At 36.7% G+C, this 12,733-nt stretch overlaps 1 protein-coding gene across 10 annotated transcripts in view; it reads left to right on the forward strand.

Annotated features, from left to right (window-relative positions):
• RYR2 (ryanodine receptor 2) overlaps positions 1 to 12,733 on the forward strand; it is a 435,368-nt gene that overhangs the window by 123,357 nt on the left and 299,278 nt on the right. For all 10 annotated transcript variants that reach the window (XM_040597875.1, XM_040597877.1, XM_040597881.1 and 7 more), the window contains exon 3: positions 11,037 to 11,141. In XM_040597875.1, coding sequence (XP_040453809.1) covers positions 11,037 to 11,141 — 105 coding nt within the window. The remainder of the gene's footprint in view (positions 1 to 11,036; positions 11,142 to 12,733) is intronic.

Here is a 12,733-nt window from a genome sequence, read left to right on the forward strand (position 1 = left end):
GTACTCTTTTCTTGATAAATACAAATATATCATCCTCAAAAACATTGCCTTGCCATGAGAATGAAGTTTTAGCACACCTTTTAAAAAAGCATAGGAAACTACTGTTACTTGGCTGATTTCAAAAGACTGATAGTCTTTCCTTAACAATCTTGCAAACTTTACCTCTGTCCCACATTTAAATGTAACAGGGAGTTAGGAATTTCAGGTTTTCTTGGTGTTTCTCTGAGTATTGACGAGTTCTAGTTGCACAGTACAATGTTTGCAGCTGGTGATAAGGCAACGATCAAGGGAAATGTGAGTCAAAATCAGTAACAGCCATCACTCAAGTGGTTTTAGATAATATAGGATGAATTAGTTTAGATTAGGATGCTTAAAATGGCCAAGGTATGTATTGATCACTAAAAGATACAGCAGGGACAAGTTATTTCTGTCTGAAGGAAAATGCCAAAGTTCTGTGACATTTGGAGTACTGTGAGAGAAAAGGAAACAGGCACAGCACAGGACTTACATGAGAAGGTTGGGCAGAGGCCCTAGAAAGCAAGCCAATATTCCACTCAGCGCAATATGAACAGACTTGCCAAGAAAGCATTTGAATGTCCATTATTCAATGAATTGGAAAGTCCAGTTAATACAGATTTTTTTCTCTGATTTGTATATACATTAATTAAGTTATTAGGCAATATAACAAAGTCTGTAGAAATAAAGTACAATTGCAATGAAGTCTTACTTAAAATAAGAAACATTCTTAGTGTGTTTAGCTCTTGTAAGAATAAAGCTTAATATATTTTGAGTGCCATCTTTGATATGTGATTTGGTCAGTAGTACACGAACAATTAATTTGACCTCTTTTGGCTGATACAGTTGCAAGTATGTGCACAGATTAATGGCTATAAAAATCTCACTTTATAAACTCAAAATGGTAAAAGAATTCTTTCCTATTGTGTATGCTTCCAGCTTATTTATCATGGAGGTTAGCTGTATTTATAGTTTCCATTAAAGCTCTTATTTTCATGTACACATAACCATCCACATAATTCTCACGAGGATGGTTTTATTCTATAGAAAGTGTGGATTCCTTGGAATTAATTTAGAAGAGTTCTGGTTATTTTGGAAAACTTGCAAGAATGTGGTGGTGTTTGTTGTTTTTTGGGGGGGGTTGTTTTTTGGTTTGTTTTTTTGTTTTTTTTTTTTTTTTGTATTAGAAAATCAAGCAATACCAAACAATGGCATTTAAAAGGTTATGTTAAATCCCCAGCGTAGACATGAACTTTAGAAGAGTAGCGGAACATCTTTGCTTGGTAAGGTGAAAATTGAGATATTGGTAAAATAAAATAAAAAACATCTAGAAAATGGTACATGGTTGTGCATAATAGGTATCTGTAAAGATCTTAATACTGTAGTTAATCTTACATGATGTCAAAATGTACAATTCTGTAAAGGAAGAACTTGAATACAGTAAAGGAGGAAATTCCAGGTGGGTGAATGATCTAAATGAATGCAGTAGTTGCACGTAGGGGGTGATATCTGTAAACTTCATGTTATACTCCCTCCTTGAATGTGGATTCAAGAATAGCAGGAAAAGAGTAAAAATCCACATAGTTTGCCAGGTCCTTGAGACTGTCTTTACTGCCTCTGAATTATTAAGCCTCTTGCTTTACTACCTCTTTCATAATTCACTTCTGAGGCAGGTGGGTTGTTTGCTGGGAAATGTGTGTGGGCATTTCTGTCTAGATGGTACTTCGTGGCAGCTTTTTGTGCTGGTATGTTACTGAATGATAACTTACAGAAACCCCTTTAAAGCAGCCGTTGTTTGCTTAACAGCTTAGTAACAATATTTTGATACCTTAGACTAAAAAGGGACAAAATTTGAATCTTTAAGAAGCTGAGCAAATAATCACTAATTGGTCTTCCAAGCTTTTTGATTTTGTAGCTAATAAAGGTACATAAAATAAGTGTTTACTGTATACATCATGCACTGTCTTCCCAAATGCAGTGTCATTCACAGTCAAATAGGAGCTTTATATATTTACACATATATTTACAGACAAACCACAAGTTCTGAGTATACACGGTGAGATATTTTTTTAAAATAAGTATTTATGCTGGAAAGCATTATCACACTTTTTATGAGCAGTGAAACTCTGACAGTACATATCCCTAAATCCATGAAGAATTTCCTGGCAGACAGTCCTATCTGTCCTTCTGTCCCTGACCTAAATATCTGCTGGAGACTACAAGAATCAGATGATTAAAGGTTTTATATTTTTTTTTTCAGTGAACAACTTTCAATATATCATTCTGTTTTGTTTATATTACAGAGGTGAATGTTTATACCTTTTAAAATAATTATATAATTTCTAATAATAGTTTAAATCAAGTAAATCAGATCAAAATAATCTGGGGAACATTACATCCAGCCTGAGACAGAATGAACAATATTACCTTTAAAGGACGTATGTATAACAAGAGGGACTAAATGAATTAAAGAAATGAGGTATGATATACTACTTATCTTCAAAAAGTGGCTTTATAATTTATTATTTTTTTGCCAGCCAGAAGGGGCTGGCACACCTAAATTTGAATAAAGCACGTCTAGCTTCTATAACACTGGTGGGATGGACTGAAAATTCTGTGGGCATTTGCGTTTCATTTGTTTTGAATATTTTTTTTAATTGAGTTAAGCACATAAGCACATGAATGAGTATTGACTCAAAACAGAATGCATGCATTATTCATTTTAGTTATAAAAAGTGATTTATTTTGCGTATGCGTAAAGAAAATATTGACTGTTAATACACAGTACTGTAAGTGCTTAAGTGCGTTGCTGCATCTTGCCACAGACGATTTTGATAGCTGTGTATGCTTTGCTACTTTTAAACTGTGTTGCCCAGGAGAGAGCTGATGATGCATCTCCTTTCCTTTGCTTAAGGACAAGTCAGAGGTGACTCAGAGCATAAATTTCCAGTCCCTTATTCCAGCAATATTTGATAGGCACCAATTTTCATGGTTATACAGGTTGATTGATTTCAGCAGCATAAAATGGAAAGCATAATGGTTGAAAACTTACAATAAAATCCTGAGAGATTAAAATTTAGTGTCCGTTGTTACATTTTGTAGTTGATAGCATATGAGATAAATAAGAAGGTTTTGCTTCTCTTAGGCACATTGTTTCATGTTCACTGTGAAGTGAATTAATTTCTCATTAGAGTTGGTGTAGGGTATTCTGGAGGGGTTAGTATTTATCTTTTTGGGGTTTCATTTTTGCACGTGACAATTCCATTGTGAAGATTTCAGCTATAGGATAAATTTAACATTAAGAAAATCTCTGCAAATAATGTCCTTTTGGTTGTTATGTGAAGGTAAGATTTCTACTGAGGCTGGTCAGCCCATGTCAGATATTACAGCCACAAAAGATGTGCACAGTTGCCCTACTTGTCTGATCCTGAAAAATTATAGGATTCCTACTTGGAAAGACGATTGTTGTAATGTGCATGTTTTATAGTAAACCTGGTCAGAGATCAGGAAGATTTTCCTGGAGGGTGTCTGCTATGCTTTTCAGAAAGGGGAAAAATAGTATTTTTATAAGGATCATCTTTCTGGTGATGCAAAAATCAAAGGGTAGCTGCTTCACTCCAGGTTCTAAAGCAATAGTAACTTCCCAACTGATAATATTCTAGATTCTTCCATTACTTGTTGCAGTAGCTACAAATATGGCATAATCTCTGAGAGTAAACAGGAACTGTAAAATTATGAATAATACACATAAGATTAGCATAATAAAGTAGAATTTGCAGGATCAGCATGAAATTAAACAAAAACAGTTTTGTTAATTTGGATGTGTGCCTAGAACTTTTGTAGCACTGTTGATCCTATGAGATTTTGAAATTTTATTAATTAGCATGGAATTTTCCTAATTACCTTAAAAATTAACACATTTACATTGCATTAGGGTGATGTACTATTAGCAATTGTCATCTAAGCTTCTGGCTGCAGCAGCATCATTTATAATGGCTGTTGGGTTGATTGACCTGGTTTATCCATCGAGGCTGAAATGTCTTTGGGTGACTTCTTACACAACATCACTTCTATCTGTTGCTAAGAGTTTTAAATTTTCAGAGAATGGATAAAAAAGAGAAACAGCTCTCAGTAATGTTGGACTTATGTATGATTAGAAAGGAGACGAGAGGGGAGAGATGGAGGATGAGAGGAAAACACCTCCTTACTTATCCTCTTTAGAGACGGAATGTATGAGGCCCTAAATCTTTAAAGACAGTAAACATCATACCGAGAATTACATCTTCCAAGCAGTTAAGACCGTCTGTTCTGTTAATAATAGCCTCATGGCCCTCCACAGCTCTCAAGATCAAAGTTGTTTCCAAAGAGCAAAAATTGAAAAATTGTAACATAAAATTTTGACGCTGTTTGCAAGCATGAAAGAAAATAATAGAATTGTACTTATATAACAACGGCCTAAGCAGAAATTGGTTTCTTTTGGATTTCTAAAGGAGATTGTGAGAGGGGAGGAAAAAACCCAAGAAGCAGTTTCCTTCTGAACGTTGTTATACTGTCAGTGTGTACAGCTTGTTTCAGTTAATGCATTTTTCTTTGCCAATGAACTGTTGCACTGTGACCATCAGCTGACATTCACTATCTGAAAATAAGAGTAGGGAAGGATTTTGGTCCTAACTGTTGTACTAACTCACATGGAGATAAAAAGTAGTAATAACTCCTTGTGATAAGACATAGACTTCAAGATAAATGAGTGTTTATCTTTGATATACCAACAGAAAGTATGCTCAGTGTATCAAGAGTTCTTTTCACTGCGGAGTTTGCCAAACCTAGTAGTTCATTTATGAGAGAATTCTGCACTCAGAAATGTGAATAAAAGAGGGAAGCTTTCTTTATGAGGCCACAAGAAGAGAATCTTTTTTAAAAAATTAAGTCCATCAGTTGTTTAGGTGAGATTAACAAGATATGGTATAATAGAGGTGATCAGCATGGAGTGGCATAGGCAACCAACATGATTCAAAAGAACCACTGAGGACTTGGGAGTTGTCTTGTGTCCTAGGTTTTGAAAATTAATCGATTGCAGTGTACTTGAGTCTGACTTCCATTCCACCAGTAACTGTATTTCCCTGCATTGGTCTCTTTTTCCCTTGGTTTTTTTTTGTTTGTTTTTTTTTTATTCTGGGCCCTATTCTGGTTTTATCCTCCCAGTATTCCTGTGAGTTTTTCAGTTTTAACCCCTGAAACAGCTGTCCTGTGAAGAAGGAAGCTTTAGAGCTTTCAATTGTTGACAAGAAACTTTTCACTAGGTGGAAAATAACATTTTTCAGGAAGTAGAGCTTGACTAGATTTTCATTTTTTTTCCTAGAAAAAGTGAAAAGCATACTTGTGACAAAAGGCCACTCACTCCCTTGTCAAACCGCTCTTCCAAAAACTTGAGGGTGTTACAGTTTTTTGATAGAGTAACATAAAGGGTTTTGAATGTTGAAAACTTAGTTGTTTCCATCAAAAGCAGAGATTTCAGATGGAATATCCTATAAATGCCTTGTACAAAAAGTGATGGTTTCAGGCTAAAATAGTCACAAGCAACTGAGAACGAGCTTTTTGTAGGAGGTGGTCAGGCAACCTTCACGGTTTCTGCTAATGTTAAACATGCAGGACTTTGACGCTGTTATCGAAAGGTCCTGTCTTCTAGAACCAAAACCAGAAGATTCATAATTCATTCTCTCTTTTCCTTTTTTGGGATTTGGTGAATATGGTTCATCCTGTTTAGCTGATGGGTCTTGCCATCGGAGCCGTGTGTTTTTGTACTGGGTCCATCTTTTCAATGACAAGTTTGAAAATGTGGAAAGCTGTGCTTTCTGTGTAAAGTCCTAGAAATGAATGTTTGTGCTCGGTAATATTGAGTGTGTTTCATCACTGTCACCAGACAGAATCTCATTTAAGTAGAAAGGACTGCCAAAAAGACTGAGATATATAAATTTAAATATAACTTGAAAATAGATGGTGGGTTCAGTTTCTTTCAGGCTACTCCCACAAACAGGCCTACAGATCTTTTGCTTAAACTCGGTACTAAAATTAATTTTCTGAATCCTCCTACTTGGAATCTCAAAGTTAGGCATCTAATAAGTGTACTAGTTTTAAAAAAGTTATGAACACCCTACATCTCATTTCTTGGCAATGATGCTGACTCTGGATGTTTTGTAAATCAGGCTGCTTAGGAGGAGGGTTTTTTTAGGCACTGATGTGTGAATATTTAGTATAGATTTAGAGATGAAATACCTGCAAGCCAATTTCATTGGGAATTCATTTAAAGAGGAATAAAAATAATCGTGAGCCTAGGAAAACAACTAGGAAGCTTGCAAATAACTAGGAAGAGAAATAAAGCTCAGGTAAAGCTGCTTATTCTTAGAGACAGAATTGTGTTTGCTGATGCGATTTACTACTTTTCAGTCTTGTACCAGTATTTATGAGAGGCAGAAGTTCAGTTTACATTCACAAGATTATATGCATCATATTATGTGAGCAGGTTATGGCGACTTTTTAACACTGTGTAATCATCAGAGTAAGGCAGTGGGACTGAGTTTTGTATCTCGGCCTCTTGCTTTCATTGTCATCACACTGGAATATGCAAGTAATAATTCATTAAAAACTGGAATAGCTTGTAATGAATACATCCAGTATCCGTGATTCAGTTGTGGGTTGGACTACAGCTAGAGATCTTTTTAAATAGCATCTCAAAGGCTTTACCCAAAACACCTTTTTAATAAAGGGTATGATTATCTAATTTGCAAATCTGCCTCCCACAGAGTAAAGCATAATTTACTGTGCAAATATTACTGCAGAAATACTACTACACAATAAATATAGTTTAAAACGGCAGGAAGAATAAAGCATTCACATATTTTCTATATAATCCAGCAATAGATATGTTTTAAAAATTGCAGATGAGAATTATGTTATTTTGTCTAATTTTGCTGACTGTGCTATTATAAACAAGGGTGAAGGCTCAACAGAAAAAGTTAATAGTAATTTTCTCCTAGTGGTACTGTATTTTCTTTTGAAATTTAATATACAATTTCTAGTTAATTTATGTAATAACCTAATTTTATCAAGGTACTTAATGTTAGGTTGTAATTATGACTGATTAGATTGTCTAGACAAATAATTGACAACAAGACAAATATTGTAAACAAGAACTAGCAGAGAGAGTCAGTAATGTTTTAAGCTCTGAGAAATACTGGAATTGTTAAAATATACCCAATGGTGTAAAAAGTATGTTAAGCATTAAAATATAACTGATTTTGCAAATGTGTCCAACATAAATTGAAAATAAATTGTTTTGGATGCTGCTGTTGTTCATCAGACTTTTCCACTGATCTTTTTGGGTTAAATATAAGTGATACAGATTCCCTGGACTGTCCAAGGACCTCATTACACATTCTGTCACAAAACAGAAAAAGCCTTTTGAAATATGAACTATTTTTCTTTGCCTTCATTTAGAAAGTTACTGCAGCAAAGATGAATACAATAAAAATTGGTGGAAAAGCAGGCTGACAATTAACAATATGGTTGTTTATGTCTATTGAGACATCTGCTTTTGAGCACTGATCATTTTTGGGGGGTATAAATTGCATTCTGTTCTCAAATTAAAGATTTATTATTACCCTTAAAATGGTGAAAATTTCCAGCTAGTTACAGGTTGTTTTGGTGTTTAGTTAAAAGTTCGTTGGTGGGTGGCATTAAACATGGAACAAAATATTTTCTTTAAAATTCTTTACTTTTTAATACTGTATTCACAGTCTAGCAAAGCAATCACTGAAATATCTGCCTACACGTTTGACCTGTCATCAAAAAATCCTGGTATTGCTAACTGATTGGTACAGATTTTCTTAGATCAGCCCCTAGAATATGCATTTTCCAGACTGGAAACTAAACCCCACAATATAATTTGTATGGAGATACCTTTTGATAGGGAATGTTAGGCTGCTATGTAACACAGAATACCTTTATTTTTTATATTCCTTCCTCTGTCTGTATGTGAAGTAATATGAGAGATAAGATAGATAATCAGAGGGCTATGTTTTTCCTTCCTCATTTTAAGTTTATGCTTTGAAGAGATGGAAGGTGCATAGTGAATAAATTTTCAGCATATTTCAGTGAGGTTTTAAAAATTACCTGGAGTTGTTATTTTTTTGAGGGGGCTATTCAGAACAGGAACCTTCAATCTGTCTGTATGCCAGCCTGAAGCCTCGTCTTCTAAATACAGAGCTTTAAAAGCATCAACATTCAAATGGACTGTAGAGGGGTGAGCAGAGCTGTAACAGTCTGAACTAAATATACTGGCAGCTCTGCATCTGTCCCGTGTATGTCCATGCCATGCCTGTTGCACACTGTATGCAGCAATGCCTGTTGGATCTTCACTAGAGCAGATTTGGGTGAGAAACTGCCAGAGAGGAAGAGTCTGATTCACACGCTCACTGCAAGCATCGGTGGATGCATCTTCTGTCAGCTCTTAGGGGACAGACGGTGCTCCCCGAGGGCCACCCAGCGCCTAAGTACCCGTACAGCAGACGTGAGGCAGGGTAATGTGCTCTCCCTCTTGTCTCAAGTGAAAAGAACCTGGTCATAACATGTTGCTAGACTGTAAGAAGAAGGTGCCTCTTTCACTTAATTAAAGCAAGATGTTCTCATGCAGTTCTCCTTTATTACTCTCTAGCTGCTCAGTGTGCCTTACTGACCTGCTAGGAGAATAGCTACAAAGTGTTCATTGGGACTTCATTCCTCAGTGTTAATGGGGAGGGAAGAAAATGCTCATGGCTGTCTTGAATGTAAAGAAGAATTGAATTGATGAAGGAGGAGTGTCCTCGTTACGTTGGCTTGATCACTGTGTGAATTGATGCAGGGTTTTCCGTATTGTAGAGTGTATAACCTGTAAGGTAGGTATAGTAGTAAAAAGAAAACAGCATTTGATGGGTCACAAAATTGTATGCGTGACAGATTCTGCCAGCAAAAATCTTGCTTTAAATAACAGTACTAACAATAGGAACATTGTTATGGAGACTGCATATGTATGCTTGTTTATAACCAAGCACACATGGAAAATGTGACCTTGGCTCATTTCTGAGCACACTGTAAGGAGCACCTTTTGCTGTTTTGTTCAGTTGCTTGTTTGTCCATCAGTCTTCACTGGGGAGAACTGAGGCGAGCTGGACCGTCAGGCAATTCATTTCTGTGAGGCTTTCTAGAACGGAAAATTGCAGCAGCACCACCTTGCAACCTGCGAGCTTGGAGTGCTCCCTTTCCTGCTCTGTAAAAGTGCTTATGATAGTACTTACATTACAAGGGCATTTTGAACAGAATCTAATTAGTTGTCTGTTGGCCTAATACTAGTGAAAAGGCCTGTTGTAGTGTCGGAGTAACTACAAAATAAAAATGGTAATGAGAACCCTGCCAAATAAATAGAAGCCTGATTCTAAAAGTGTTGGCTTAAAAATATTTCAAGTCTAAGTGTCATTGCGTGAGCCAGTTAAAATCCCATGCAAAAGAGGATGCTATTTAATGCTTTTTGATCTGGTTAAAACTTTAATTTTAAATACCACTTTACATTAAGTTTATTGAAATATAAATAGAGGTAGGTAATGAAATATCCAATAGTTAATAAACAGACTTGAATTACTGTAATTAGGAGTGTTGAACAGCAATTTAATAAGCTATTAAGAGTGTGAAGTGTTCTGAGTAAACTAACTTTTGAAACCTTTGAAAAAGAGAGAGTGAAATGGCTTTGCAACTACCTTTTACAATTTAATGTTTGAGGCCTTGGAAGAGGCCTCTTTAAATTCAACGTAGTTTGAATAAACGTGCGGTTTTACAGCTTCAGTAGTGAAAGCATTCATGGTGTAAAACCCTGATTTCCAATAGTCAGTAAAAGTATTGCTAAACTAAAATATGCAACTCACATGAAAAGAAAAAGAAGGAACATGAAGGAATTTCTGTAGGCAAGAAAAGGTGTGTAATTCTATTAGCAGAACAAAAGATCCCCACATAAAACCCAATTTTACTTTGCTACTTTGTAACTTAGACATTGCTGTTAGAAACCTGTTTCAATTTTATTATGGATTTCTATGATAGTCTGGAAAATTAGCTTCGCAATAGCTCAATGATTTATGTTTTTTTTCCTCAATCATGACAAGTTCAATATTTATTTTTATATGACTCTTTAATTTTATCCCTCTTAGAATACGGTGAAGTATACTGCTTCAAGGCTGAGAAGCTACTGGCTTGTCCTTGATATTCAGTGTCTAATGTGTCCGCTACAGAAAAGTCATCCTGACCTGGAGACCATCATAAAGGATGAGGTCTGGCTACTACCAGTAGCCTAAAGTCTGAATTTTGTTTCCAGCCTGATGATAATATCTAAGACACTTGTTCCGTATGCTAATGTCCAAGCAGATTTCAATGCTTTGCCCAGCCGCCTCTAACAGTGCTTTCCACTCCCAGGCTGAATTTTTCTCCCTAGTATCTAATTGTAATTTTCTTTGGTACTACTCGTCTTGCCGATGCTGTTCCTTTCAAGGAGCACCTCCAAGAAGAGCCTGTTTCCATTTTCCCTGTAATCACCACTCGATTTGTAGAGAGAGCCATAAGACCCCCCTCTCCTCTCTCTCCTCTATCCAGGCTGATGAAGCTCAGCCCCCCACGCCGCACAGGGTGAGTGCACCAGCCCCGACAGTCATGGTGGTCCCCTGATGAACTTGATGCAGTTTATTGGTTTCTTTCTTTTATGGCCAGTGGGACCCAGTGCCCCAGGTTCCCGCTTGCGAGAGCTGAGCGGTGGGGAGGAATCACTCCCCCTCACTTGCTGGCCAAGCCTGAATGTTGCAACCCAGTATGTGGCTGGTGTTCAGAGCCTCAAGGCTATAGTAGATAGTTCAGATTCATGGAAAGGGAGGGAAAATAGCAGCACTGGGAAGTGGTATTCAGCAAATCTGTTAATAATATGATCTCATGTGGTGTTTTTTTTCACCTAGAATGTTCCACCTGATTTGTCCATCTGCACCTTTGTGCTGGAGCAGTCTCTGTCAGTGCGGGCCCTCCAGGAAATGCTGGCGAACACAGAAGAAAAGGCAGAAGGGGTAAGTTATTAATTGTTTGCTTTTTATTCATCTTGCAAAATGTAACAGGTTTTTTTGCCACTGTTCCACAGATTTCATGACTGGCAGAAGCTTAAGCATCATGAATTCCTTGTTTAATTTTCCTCCTTTGCTACAGGAATGGTCTGATTATTGAGAAATTCTAAACATTTGCACCTTTCACTTAAACTTGCTAGAGTTGTAAATTCACAACAATTTCAATGTGCTGCAGGTCAGCATAGAGCTACGAGAATGTTTTAATTTGAGATCTCATAACGTGAAATATAAAGCTCAATCACTTCTTCAGAACAGCTAAGCTTCAGGATTTCTGACTGTATCAAGTGAGACTGTCAAGTAGACTTGAAATTACTTGGATATGTGCTGTTTTTCTCTGGAAATAATTAAATTGCTGTGTGGCCTGAGCTAAAATGTCTTATAACTCATCATTAGAGCTGGAAATAGAATGTTATTGAGTCTCGGTGGACAAGAAATATGGAAACTAACACATTTTTGCAGTCTGGAAGATAAAGGATACAGAAATAATGCTAATTGTTTGACTAGCAAGTAAGTATTTACTAATAAATCATAGTAGTGTAATGTTCTCTGCTGTGTAATTAATTCGATTTGTTATGATGTAGTTGAGCATTCGTTATACAACCTGTAGGGTTAATTTGAATGCCATGCTCAAGCTCAAATCCTGTAAAATGTAAGTAAGGAAGAGTGACCACAGGCCCAGGAATTATGGTTAACCCCTACTTCTCTTTTATCTGTATAAGTCTGTCACTCAAGAAAGCTGGCAGGAGAGAAGCATGCCTCTGCTATTTCTGGGGATGCCTTGAGAAAGCAAACTTTAAAGTAGCATAGAGCAGTCAGTCCCATAAAATGCCAGGTACTGAGATTGAACATGGTATTTGGGAAATGAAGTCCAGGAGCGGCCCCATGGATGATCCAAAGCATGTACTGTCAGTGTGAGCGTCTTCCAAGGACTAACTCCAACAGCAAGAGAATAAAAAGCACTTCTGAGAGAAGAGGTGGTACCAGAGTAAGCAGATGCATGCTTCTAGACGGGGACCTCTCTTCCCTTAGTTTGTAAACACCGATGCCAAAAGCAATCAAATCCACAGGAAAAAATAAATAAATTTGAAAGAACAGGCACATACAGGCATAATGTCAAATATCACAGTCCAAACCCAAGGATGTGCAGTGATAACTACATACAGCCATATGTGTGAAGTAGAGCAACAGTTTCATGCTGTTTATTCCCACCAGATGTGGGCAGGAGCAGAAAGTAAAGAAAGTGTAGGGGAGTGTGTCTTAAAGTAATGCTATAGGGAAGAATAGAGTGAATAAAAAAACCCCACCAAACCAACAAACATTCTGTTTTCTAACATGTAGTATTGAAACTTTCTTTAAAAAAAACATAACATTAATTGGCAGATTTTCTGTTGGTCTGTCTTTAGCAGAGGCTTGGTGCCAACTGTTAAATGAATATTTACTGTTAGTACAGAGATTACATCCAGAGAACATGGGATAAAGAACCAAGTTCTCTGCAGAATGGTTACAAAATGTGAGCTCGGGGATTCTGCTGGGAAGAG

The sequence above is a fragment of the Falco naumanni genome, chromosome 6 (assembly GCF_017639655.2).
Source record: "Falco naumanni isolate bFalNau1 chromosome 6, bFalNau1.pat, whole genome shotgun sequence".
NCBI classification, from domain to species: Eukaryota; Metazoa; Chordata; class Aves; order Falconiformes; family Falconidae; genus Falco; species Falco naumanni.